Source organism: Oncorhynchus masou, chromosome 16 (genome assembly GCF_036934945.1).
Source record: "Oncorhynchus masou masou isolate Uvic2021 chromosome 16, UVic_Omas_1.1, whole genome shotgun sequence".
NCBI classification, from domain to species: domain Eukaryota; kingdom Metazoa; phylum Chordata; class Actinopteri; order Salmoniformes; family Salmonidae; genus Oncorhynchus; species Oncorhynchus masou.
Window position 1 is genome coordinate 44,434,662 of NC_088227.1, and position 12,749 is coordinate 44,447,410.

The 12,749-nt window shown below is 40.1% G+C and overlaps 1 protein-coding gene across 1 annotated transcript in view; it reads right to left on the bottom strand.

Annotated features, from left to right (window-relative positions):
- blk (BLK proto-oncogene, Src family tyrosine kinase) overlaps positions 1-12,749 on the bottom strand; it is a 34,499-nt gene that overhangs the window by 20,094 nt on the left and 1,656 nt on the right. Inside the window, exons 3-7 of the mRNA XM_064991755.1 lie at positions 11,183-11,213; positions 10,116-10,209; positions 9,809-9,907; positions 8,432-8,535; positions 7,898-8,047 (exon numbers count right to left, since the gene is read on the bottom strand). Coding sequence (XP_064847827.1) covers positions 7,898-8,047; positions 8,432-8,535; positions 9,809-9,907; positions 10,116-10,209; positions 11,183-11,213 — 478 coding nt within the window. The remainder of the gene's footprint in view (positions 1-7,897; positions 8,048-8,431; positions 8,536-9,808; positions 9,908-10,115; positions 10,210-11,182; positions 11,214-12,749) is intronic.

A 12,749-nucleotide genomic window follows, 5' to 3' on the forward strand; every position in this document is an offset into this window, starting at 1 on the left:
CAATAGACCTCAGAGAGAAACACATGCTGTTCCCTGTTTATACATTTTCATTGTTATTGATTGTGGTAGAGCACCCAGACAAAAAGGCATCTGATGACGTATAACAAAGGTGATTTGGTGAACCATGCTCGCTAGTTTAGTAACCTTTCCAGAGGCATGAAGGTTTGAAATAACAAAACAAAAAACAACAAAAACTCTGCCATGTTTTTTTGAAGTCTTCACTTTACATGGAGTGTTAACCAGTGATGGCAGACCAACCCGCACAGCGGATGTTTTTACACACCCGCCCCACTCATGTTAGAAGTTCAATATGAGAAAATTGTAGACTATGTAGAAATAATAAAAAAATCATTCAACAAATAAATGAGGATTTCTATCATCCTACTGGAGGAGTAGATTACATCTGTCATCCTGTAGATTACATCTGTCATCCTAATGGAGGTGTAGATTACATCTGTCATCCTAATGGAGGAGTAGATTACATCTGTCATCCTAATGGAGGAGTAGATTACATCTGTCATCCTAATGGAGGAGTAGATTACATCTATAATCTGTCATCCTAATGGAGGAGTAGATTACATCTATAATATGTCATCCTAATGGAGGAGTAGATTACATCTGTCATCCTAATGGAGGAGTAGATTACATCTGTCATCCTAATGGAGGAGTAGATTACATCTATCATCCTAATGGAGGAGTAGATTACATCTATAATCTGTCATCCTAATAGAGGAGTAGATTACATCTATCATCCTAATGGAGGAGTAGATTACATCTGTCATCCTAATAGAGGAGTCGATTACATCTATAATCTGTCATCCTAATGGAGGAGTAGATTACATCTATAATATGTCATCCTAATGGAGGAGTAGATTACATCTGTCATCCTAATGGAGGAGTAGATTACATCTATCATCCTAATAGAGGAGTAGATTACATCTATAATCTGTCATCCTAATGGAGGAGTAGATTACATCTGTCATCCTAATGGAGGAGTAGATTACATCTATCATCCTAATAGAGGAGTAGATTACATCTATAATCTGTCATCCTAATGGAGGAGTAGATTACATCTGTCATCCTAATGGAGGAGTAGATTACATCTATCATCCTAATAGAGGAGTAGATTACATCTGTCATCCTAATGGAGGAGTAGATTACATCTGTCATCCTAACGGAGGAGTAGATTACATCTATCATCCTAATGGAGGAGTAGATTACATCTATAATCTGTCATCCTAATGGAGGAGTAGATTACATCTATCATCCTAATAGAGGAGTAGATTACATCTGTCATCCTAATGGAGGAGTAGATTACATCTGTCATCCTAATGGAGGAGTAGATTACATCTGTCATCCTAATGAAGGAGTAGATTACATCTGTCATCCTAATGGAGGAGTAGATTACATCTATAATCTGTCATCCTAATGGAGGAGTAGATTACATCTATAATATGTCATCCTAATGGAGGAGTAGATTACATCTGTCATCCTAATAGAGGAGTAGATTACAACTATCATCCTAATGGAGGTGTAGATTACATCTATCATCCTAATAGAGGAGTAGATTACATCTGTCATCCTAATGGAGGAGTAGATTACATCTGTCATCCTAATGGAGGAGTAGATTACATCTGTCATCCTAATGGAGGAGTAGATTACATCTATAATCTGTCATCCTAATGGAGGAGTAGATTACATCTATAATCTGTCATCCTAATTGAGGAGTAGATAACATCTGTCATCCTAATGGAGGAGTAGATTACATCTATCATCCTAATGGAGGAGTAGATTTCATCTATCATCCTAATGGAGGAGTAGATTACATCTGTCATCCTAATGGAGGAGTAGATTACATCTATAATCTGTCATCCTAATGGAGGAGTAGATTACATCTATAATCTGTCATCCTAATGGAGGAGTAGATTACATCTATAATCTGTCATCCTAATGTAGGAGTAGATTACATCTATCATCCTAATAGAGGAGTAGATTACAACTATCATCCTAATGGAGGTGTAGATTACATCTATCATCCTAATAGAGGAGTAGATTACATCTGTCATCCTAATGGAGGAGTAGATTACATCTGTCATCCTAATGGAGGAGTAGATTACATCTGTCATCCTAATGGAGGAGTAGATTACATCTATAATCTGTCATCCTAATGGAGGAGTAGATTACATCTATAATCTGTCATCCTAATTGAGGAGTAGATAACATCTGTCATCCTAATGGAGGAGTAGATTACATCTATCATCCTAATGGAGGAGTAGATTTCATCTATCATCCTAATGGAGGAGTAGATTACATCTGTCATCCTAATGGAGGAGTAGATTACATCTGTCATCCTAATGGAGGAGTAGATTACATCTATAATCTGTCATCCTAATGGAGGAGTAGATTACATCTATAATCTGTCATCCTAATTGAGGAGTAGATAACATCTGTCATCCTAATGGAGGAGTAGATTACATCTATCATCCTAATGGAGGAGTAGATTTCATCTATCATCCTAATGGAGGAGTAGATTACATCTGTCATCCTAATGGAGGAGTAGATTACATCTATAATCTGTCATCCTAATGGAGGAGTAGATTACATCTATAATCTGTCATCCTAATGGAGGAGTAGATTACATCTGTCATCTATCATCCTAGTGGAGTTGTAGATCACATCTCTCATTCCAGTGGAGATGTAGATCACATCTCACATTCCAGTGGAGATGTAGATCACATCTCACATTCCAGTGTTCCAATTTGTAAACGAGGCTGCATGTTATTAATAACAAGGTCCCAAAGAGAACGTTTCAGCAGATCCTTTTAACCATAACAATATGCTATGAGGCTTTTTAATACAAACACTGAGATGTTTATATCCATTGACGATGTGCTGATTTTAGTGTCTGTGATGTGTTTTCATGCTGTATTTATAGTAAATGTATGTATTGGCTGGTGTATTCAAATTTCCCCTCTGGGGGATTAATAAAATGTAATTGTATGGCGACTCCACTTTAAATACAGAGCATTCGGAAAGTATTCAGACCCCTTGACTTTTTCCATATTTTGTTATGTTACAGCCTTATTCTAAAAAAATATATTTTTTATTTAAATGTGCTCATCAATCTACACACAATGCGGCATAATAACAAAGCAAAAACGGATTTTTATACATTTTTGCAAATGTATTACCAATAAAGAAAAACTGAAACATCACATGTACGTAAGTATTCAGACCCTTTACTCAGCACTTTGGTGAAGCACCTTTGGCAGCGATTACAGTCTCAAGTCTTCTTGGGTTTGACTATACAAGCTTGGCACATCTGTATTTGGGGAGTTTCTCCCATTCTTCTCTGCAGATTCTCTCAAGCTCTGTCAGGTTGAATGGGGAGCATTGCTGTACAGCTATTTTCAGGTCTCTGCAAAGATTTTAGATCGGTTTCAAGTCAACTTGTTCCTGAAGCCATTCCTGCGTTGTCTTGGCTGTGTGCTAAGGGTCGTTGTCCTGTTGGAAGGTGAACCTTCGCCCCAGTCTGAGGTTCTGAGAGCTCTGGAGCAGGTTTTCATGAAGGAGTTCTCAGTACTTTGCTCTGTTCATCTTTCCTCAATCCTGACTAGTCTCCCAGTCCCTGCAACTGAAAAAACATCCCCACAGCATAATGTTACCACCACCATGCTTCACCATAGGAATGGTGCCAGGTTTCCTCCAGACGTGACGCTTGGCATTCAGGACAAAAGAGTTCAATCTTGGTTTCATCAGACCAGAGAATCTTGTTTCTCATAGTCTAAGAGTCCTTTATGTGCCTTTTGACAAACTCCAAGTCATGTGCCATTTTTTGGGGAGAGCCTTCCGTCTGGCCACTCCACCACAAAGGCCTGATTGGTAGAGTGCTGCGGAGATAGTTGTCCTTCTGGAAGGTTCTCCCATCTCCACATAGGATCTCTGGAACTCAGTCAGAGTGATCATTGGGTTCTTGGTCACCTCCCTGACCAAGGCACTTCTCCCCATCGATTGTTCATTTTGGCCCAGCGGCCAGCTCTAGGAAGAGTCTTGGTGGTTACAAACTTCTTCCATTTAAGAATGATGGAGGCCACTGTGTTCTTGGGGATCTTCAATGTTGCAGAAATGTTTTGGTACCCTTCCCCAGATCTGTGCCTCGACACAATCCTGTCTCGGAGCTCTACGGACAATTCCTTCGACCTCATAGCTTGGTTTTTGCTCTGATATGCACTGTCAACTGTGGGACCTTATATAGACAGGTGTGTGCCTTTCCAAATCATGTCCAATCAATTTAATTTACCACAGGTGGACTCCAATCAAGTTTGAAAAACATCTCAGGGATGATCAATTGAAACAGGATGCACCTGAGCTCAATTTCGAGTCTGAATACTTAAGTAAATAAGGTATTTCCATTTTAGATTTTTTTACCCTTTTTCATGATATCCAATTGGTAGTTACATTCTCATCGCTGCAAGTCTTGTACGGACTCATGAGAGGCAAAGGTCAAGAGCCAAGGGTCCTCCGAAACACAACTCTGCCAAGCCGCACTGCTTCTTGACACACTACACACTTAACCCAGGAAGCCAGCCGCGTGCCACTTCATGGGTATCCCAGTCGCAGCCAGCTGCAACACACCCAGGATCAAACCCGAGTCTGTAGTGATGCCTCAAGCACCGCGATGCAGTGCCTTAAACTGCTGCGCCACTTAGGATTAGCCTGTTTTTTATTTTTTATTCATGTGCTAACATTTCAGTTTTGTCATTATGGAGTATTGTGATGTCGTTAAGGAGTATTGTGATGTCGTTGTGGAGTATTGTGATGTCATTATGGGGTATTGTGATGTCGTTATGGAGTATTGTGATGTCGTTATGGAGTATTGTGATGTCATTATGGGGTATTGTGATGTCGTTATGGGGTATTGTGATGTCATTATGGGGTATTGTGATGTCATTATGGGGTATTGTGATGTCGTTATGGGGTATTGACTTGGTACTGGTACTCCCTCTATATAGCTCCACATTGACTTGGTACTGGTACTCCCTGACATACCCCAAGCGACTTACAGCTGTAATCGCAGCAAAAGGTGGCGCTACAAAGTATTAACTTAAAGGGGCTGAATAATTTTGCACGCCCAATTTTTCAGTTTTTGATTTGTTAAAAAAGTTTGAAATATCCAATAAATGTCGTTCCACTTCATGATTGTGTCCCACTTGTTGTTGATTCTTCACAAAAAAAATACAGTTTTATGGGGTATTGTGATGTCATTATGGGGTATTGTGATGTCGTTATGGGGTATTGTGATGTCATTATGGGGTATTGTGATGTCGTTATGGGGTATTGTGTACAGATTGATGAGAATAAAAATACATTTAATCAATTTTAGAATAAGGCTGTAACATAACAATATGTGGAAAAAGTCAAGGGGTCTGAATAGTTTCCGAATGCTCTGTATCTACCTTAAATACCTCATACCTCTCCACATTGACTTGGTACTGGTACTCCCTGTATATAGCTCCACATTGACTTGGTACTGGTACTCCCTCTATATAGCTCCACATTGACTTGGTACTGGTACTCCCTGACATACCCCAAGCGACTTACAGCTGTAATCGCAGCAAAAGGTGGCGCTACAAAGTATTAACTTAAAGGGGCTGAATAATTTTGCACGCCCAATTTTTCAGTTTTTGATTTGTTAAAAAAGTTTGAAATATCCAATAAATGTCGTTCCACTTCATGATTGTGTCCCACTTGTTGTTGATTCTTCACAAAAAAAATACAGTTTTATATCTTTATGTTTGAAGCCCGAAATGTGGCAAAAGGTCGCAAAGTTCAAGGGGGCCGAATACTTTCGCAAGGCACTGTAGCATTGGTACTCCCTGTATATAGCTCCACATTGACTTGGTACTGGTACTCCCTGTATATAGCTCCACATTGACTTGGTACTGGTACTCCCTGTATATAGCTCCACATTGACTTGGTACTGGTACTCCCTGTATATAGCTCCACATTGACTTGGTACTGGTACTCCCTGTATATAGCTCCACATTGACTTGGTACTGGTACTCCCTGTATATAGCTCCACATTGACTTGGTACTGGTACTCCCTGTATATAGCTCCACATTGACTTGGTACTGGTACTCCCTGTATATAGCTCCACATTGACTTGGTACTGGTACTCCCTGTATATAGCTCCACATTAACTTGGTACTGGTACTCCCTGTATATAGCTCCACATTGACTTGGTACTGGTACTCCCTGTATATAGCTCCACATTGACTTGGTACTGGTACTCCCTGTATATAGCTCCTCATTGATCTGGTACTCCCTGTATATAGCTCCACATTGATCTGGTACTGGTACTCCCTGTATATAGCTCCACATTGACTTGGTACTGGTACTCCCTGTATATAGCTCCTCATTGATCTGGTACTCCCTGTATATAGCTCCACATTGACTTGGTACTGGTACTCCCTGTATATAGCTCCACATTGACTTGGTACTGGTACTCCCTGTATATAGCTCCACATTGATCTGGTACTTCCTGTATATAGCTCCACATTGATCTGGTACTGGTACTCCCTGTATATAGCTCCACATTGATCTGGTACTCCCTGTATATAGCTCCACATTGATCTGGTACTGGTACTCCCTGTATATAGCTCCACATTGACTTGGTACTAGTACTCCCTGTATATAGCTCCTCATTGATCTGGTACTCCCTGTATATAGCTCCACATTGATCTGGTACTGGTACTCCCTGTATATAGCTCCACATTGACTTGGTACTAGTACTCCCTGTATATAGCTCCACATTGACTTGGTACTGGTACTCCCTGTATATAGCTCCACATTGACTTGGTACTGGTACTCCCTGTAAATTGAGCCATTCTTGTGTATTTTATTCCTCTTCTGCTACAAATACATATATTCCACATCGTTGGAAAGGGTTCATAAGCCATTTCATTGTAGTCTACAACCGTTGTATGATTTGATGAGAGAGAACCTATCTGACTTACGAATGTGTCTGGTGGGGTGGCTGGTTATTTGGTCATAAGGCCACCACAATAGAGGAGAGAACACTGCTCACCTCGACAGGAAATTAAGCAGTTCACAACATGAGGCAGAGAACCTCCTTAAAGCTTCCAATCAAGAAGACTTTACTTCACTACATATGAAGAGTTGATGTACTTCCTGCCAACTGATAGTAAGATCCTCATCCTCTCACACGGGTAACGTATAGATGTAGGTTGGCCTCTTTGGTCTATTTTACATGTAAGGAAGTCAAGTTGTGTTCTGTTTTGTTGAAGCTGTGATAAGGTAAGAGATTGTTCATTAAGCAGTGACAGCACGTTGCGCAATCACAAGTGACCCAGGCGGACCACCGCCTACGCCAACGTAGCGGGCTGAAATCTACACTCGGGCTGTAAAAACGTGGGTGTAGTTAGCTGGTTTACTTTGAAATGCCACGCGATGATTGGATTCCAGTCTACGGCTTTTACTCCTTGACCTTTAAGAGGTCATATGAACTTTAACCTCAAACCCTCCTTATGGTTTTTTTCTTCTTGTTTTGTTTCTAAAAAGGTGTTCTTTACCCCCAGGACACTTCAACAGTAGACCAACCAGGGGATATAAAGAGAAAGAAATATACAACCAGGATCAAACCCGGGTCTGTATTATGGAGTATTGTGATGTCATTATGGGGTATTGTGATGTCATTATGGAGTATTGTGATGTCATTATGGGGTAATGTGATGTCATTATGGGGTATTGTGATGTCATTATGGGGTATTGTGATGTCATTATGGGGTATTGTGATGTCGTTGAGTATTGTTATGGTCATATGAACTTTAACCTCAAATATATAACCTTTGATGTTCATGGTCATTTTTAACTCACGGGTATAGTACTTGACCAGCTCCTGCAGGGAGGAGAAGGAGGTGGACGGAGAGATGTAGAACCCTCCGTTATCCAGGGAACGGATCTTGTAGTGCTTCACCACATCCCCATGCTCTGGCCCTACGTCTCTGATGGACAGGGAGAGAGCACCTTTTGGGGAGACATGTCAATGACACATACAGTGTTAGTGTGTTAGATATTACTGAGCGGGTCGGAACTAGAAGCACAAGCATTTCTCTACACTCGCATTAACATCTGCTAAACCATGTGTATGTGACCAACACAATTTGATTAGCTTACAGCGTTATGATGCTTTTTTTTCAGTCCTTGATATCGGCTTGTATCAGTTTCTTTAATGTATATGTCAGTTCTGTTAATGCCAATTATATGGTTATACGTGCAAGATGGATGATTTGACCATTCCAAGTCTTTCTGTGTTATATTTTTTTGAGCTATTTTGAGTAAAACAAAAACAATGTTGTGTTGTTCTGAAAATGTTGTATTTTAAAAAAAGGCAGAGAGGATGGTTCTGACCTTTGGTGGTCTCACTCTCTCGAACTAGAAATGACCCGGATTTATTCCCCGGAGCCAGGAGCAGACGCTCTGTCTCTCTACGACTCAGGTCCTTGAAGAACCATCTACATGGGAGAACAGGGAAGTGTCGCCAAATAATGTGTTACATGCTTAGCATACTGATACAGGAAGCATAGTGATACAGGAAGCATAGTGATACAGGAAGCATACGGATACAGGAAGCATACTGATACAGGAAGCATATTGATACAGGAAGCATAGTGATACAGGAAGCATAGTGATACAGGAAGCATAGTGATACAGGAAGCATACGGATACAGGAAGCATATTGATACAGGAAGCATACTGATACAGGAAGCATATTGATACAGGAAGCATACTGATACAGGAAGCATATTGATACAGGAAGCATATTGATACAGGAAGCATACTGATACAGGAAGCATATTGATACAGGAAGCATACTGATACAGGAAGCATATTGATACAGGAAGCATATTGATACAGGAAGCATACTGATACAGGAAGCATATTGATACAGGAAGCATATTGATACAGGAAGCATACTGATACAGGAAGCATAGTGATACAGGAAGCATACTGATACAGGAAGCATATTGATACAGGAAGCATACTGATACAGGAAGCATATTGATACAGGAAGCATACTGATACAGGAAGCATATTGATACAGGAAGCATATTGATACAGGAAGCATACTGATACAGGAAGCATAGTGATACAGGAAGCATACTGATACAGGAAGCATAGTGATACAGGAAGCATACTGATACAGGAAGCATACTGATACAGGAAGCATATTGATACAGGAAGCATACTGATACAGGAAGCATACTGATACAGGAAGCATATTGATACAGGAAGCATACTGATACAGGAAGCATATTGATACAGGAAGCATATTGATACAGGAAGCATATTGATACAGGAAGCATAGTGATACAGGAAGCATACTGATACAGGAAGCATATTGATACAGGAAGCATACGGATACAGGAAGCATACTGATACAGGAAGCATACTGATACAGGAAGCATATTGATACAGGAAGCATACTGATACAGGAAGCATATTGATACAGGAAGCATACTGATACAGGAAGCATACTGATACAGGAAGCATACTGATACAGGAAGCATACTGATACAGGAAGCATATTGATACAGGAAGCATACTGATACAGGAAGCATATTGATACAGGAAAGGAAAGTGTTTTTAATGTCCTGTCAACACAACTCAGTTCATTTATAATGATCTACGGTGAAATATGTATTGTGACCGTATGATAACCCATGCTCGAAGTGTTAAATTATCAAAAAGAAATTGGCTGACTTGTGTCAGAGTAGATTCACTTACTTTTCCATTTCTAGGGTGTCTACTCTGGCCACATAGGTACATGGAATGCACCCCTCCTCTCCCGTCGCCAGTGACTTAGCAAGCCACCAGTCCCCATTCCTTCAAAGAACAACAACAGAGCATGCTTTGTCTATTTCCTTACGCGTCAAAATGAGCCACGTAACGGTGCCTCCAAAGGATACTGCTCTCCTGTATTATCACACTGAGGATATGATATCAGACTATTGTCTGAGAACCCAACGTCTGCGTGACATCTCCCTAATGTAGTAATGAGTGACCGTTTGTTGTAAATCAGCACTGTACTCACTCCTGGAGGATCTGAAGCCTCTCTCCCTTTCTGAATGGTAGGTCATTGTCCGCGGTTGATTTGAAGTCGTGCAGAGCAATGACAACGTCTTCGTCTGGAAGGGACAGGAATATGTGTAAAGGTGAAGTTTGCTTAATATCAAGAAATAAGGGTTTCGTATCAACAAAACTCTGACAATAGTCGTCCTTGTAAAAAGGTTTGCAAAATTATGTTCTGCAACAGGTTGACAAATTATGTTCTGCAACAGGTTGACAAATTATGTTCTGCAACAGGTTGACAAATTATGTTCTGCAACAGGTTGACAAATTATGTTCTGAAACAGGTTGACAATTGATGTTCTGAAACAGGTTGACAATTGATGTTCTGAAACAGGTTGACAAATTATGTTCTGAAACAGGTTGACAAATTATGTTCTGAAACAGGTTGACAATTGATGTTCTGAAACAGGTTGACAAATTATGTTCTGCAACAGGTTGACAAATTATGTTCTGCAACAGGTTGACAAATGATGTTCTGAAACAGGTTGACAATTGATGTTCTGAAACAGGTTGACAGATTATGTTCTGAAACAGGTTGACAAATTATGTTCTGAAACAGGTTGACAATTGATGTTCTGAAACAGGTTGACAAATTATGTTCTGAAACAGGTTGACAAATTATGTTCTGAAACAGGTTGACAATTGATGTTCTGAAACAGGTTGACAAATTATGTTCTGAAACAGGTTGACAATTGATGTTCTGAAACAGGTTGACAAATTAGGTTCTGAAACAGGTTGACAAATTATGTTCTGCAACAGGTTGACAAATTATGTTCTGAAACAGGTTGACAATTGATGTTCTGAAACAGGTTGACAAATTATGTTCTGAAACAGGTTGACAAATTATGTTCTGCAACAGGTTGACAAATTATGTTCTGAAACAGGTTGACAATTGATGTTCTGAAACAGGTTGACAAATTATGTTCTGAAACAGGTTGACAAATTATGTTCTGAAACAGGTTGACAATTGATGTTCTGAAACAGGTTGACAAATTATGTTCTGAAACAGGTTGACAAATTGTAACTTACCATTACCGGAGGCCTGTTCCGTATTGTGTGCCTGAGTGGAGAAAATATATTTGTGAGAATGATAAGATGTCATAATATCATTATTCACAAAGATACCAAATAAATCTAGAAATATCAGCAACAGTATTAATCCCTGATTCGCATCTATGATGTCATACACGAAGAAAAGAAGCGGGGCAAAGCGTCAAATGAACGTCCAGTTTGGAGAAAGGGTGGAATGAATGGTCCACTTCTGTTACTCTACTGTCAAATCAGATCAAAGGTCACATGCTCTGAATATGGTGAAATGCTTACTTTACAAGCCCTTTTAACCAACAATGCACAATTAAGAAAATACTTACTAAATAAGCTAAAACAAAATCAAACAACAATATTGAGGCTAAATACAAGGGGTATTGGTAACAATTCAGTGTGCGATGGTAAAGGTTAGTGGAGGTCATTGGTGCATGTACAGTAGGTGGGGGTAGAGGTTAGTGGAGGTCATTGGTGCATGTACAGTAGGTGGGGGTAGAGGTTAGTGGAGGTCATTGGTGCATGTACAGTAGGTGAGGGTAAAGGTTAGTGGAGGTCATTGGTGCATGTACAGTAGGTGGGGGTAGAGTTTAGTGGAGGTCATTGGTGCATGTACAGTAGGTGAGGGTAAAGGTTAGTGGAGGTCATTGGTGCATGTACAGTAGGTGGGGGTAAAGGTTAGTGGAGGTCATTGGTGCATGTAACCCACAATGCAGTTTTAAGAAAATTCCCCCCCAAAAAGTAAGAGATAAGAATAACAAATAATTAAAGAGCAGCAGTAAATAACAATAGCGGGCAGAAATACCAGTACAGAGTCAATATGGAGGCTATATGCAGGGTGTACTGGTACAGAGTCAATGTGGAGGCTATATACAGGGTGTTACGGTACAGAGTCAATGTGGAGGCTATATACAGGGTGTTACGGTACAGAGTCAATGTGGAGGCTATATACAGGGTGTTACGGTACAGAGTCAATGTGGAGGCTATATGCAGTTCATCCAGAGTTATCATGGGCCTCTTGGCTGCATCTCTGATCAGTCTTCTCCTTGTATGAGCTGAAAGTTTAGAGGGACGGCCAGGTCTTGGTAGATTTGCAGTGGTCTGATACTCCTTCCATTTCAATATTATCGCTTGCACAGTGCTCCTTGGGATGTTTAAAGCTTGGGAAATCTTTTTGTATCCAAATCCGGCTTTAAACTTCTTCACAACAGTATCTCGGATCTGCCTGGTGTGTTCCTTGTTCTTCATGATGCTCTCTGCGCTTTTAACGGACCTCTGAGACTATCACAGTGCAGGTGCATTTATACGGAGACTTGATTACACACAGGTGGATTGTATTTATCATCATTAGTCATTTAGGTCACCATTGGATCATTCAGAGATCCTCACTGAACTTCTGGAGAGAGTTTGCTGCACTGAAAGTAAAGGGGCTGAATAATTTTCACGCCCAATTTTTCAGTTTTTGATTTGTTAAAAAAGTTTGAAATATCCAATAAATGTCGTTCCACTTCATGATTGTGTCCCACTTGTTGTTGATTCTTCACAAAAAAATACA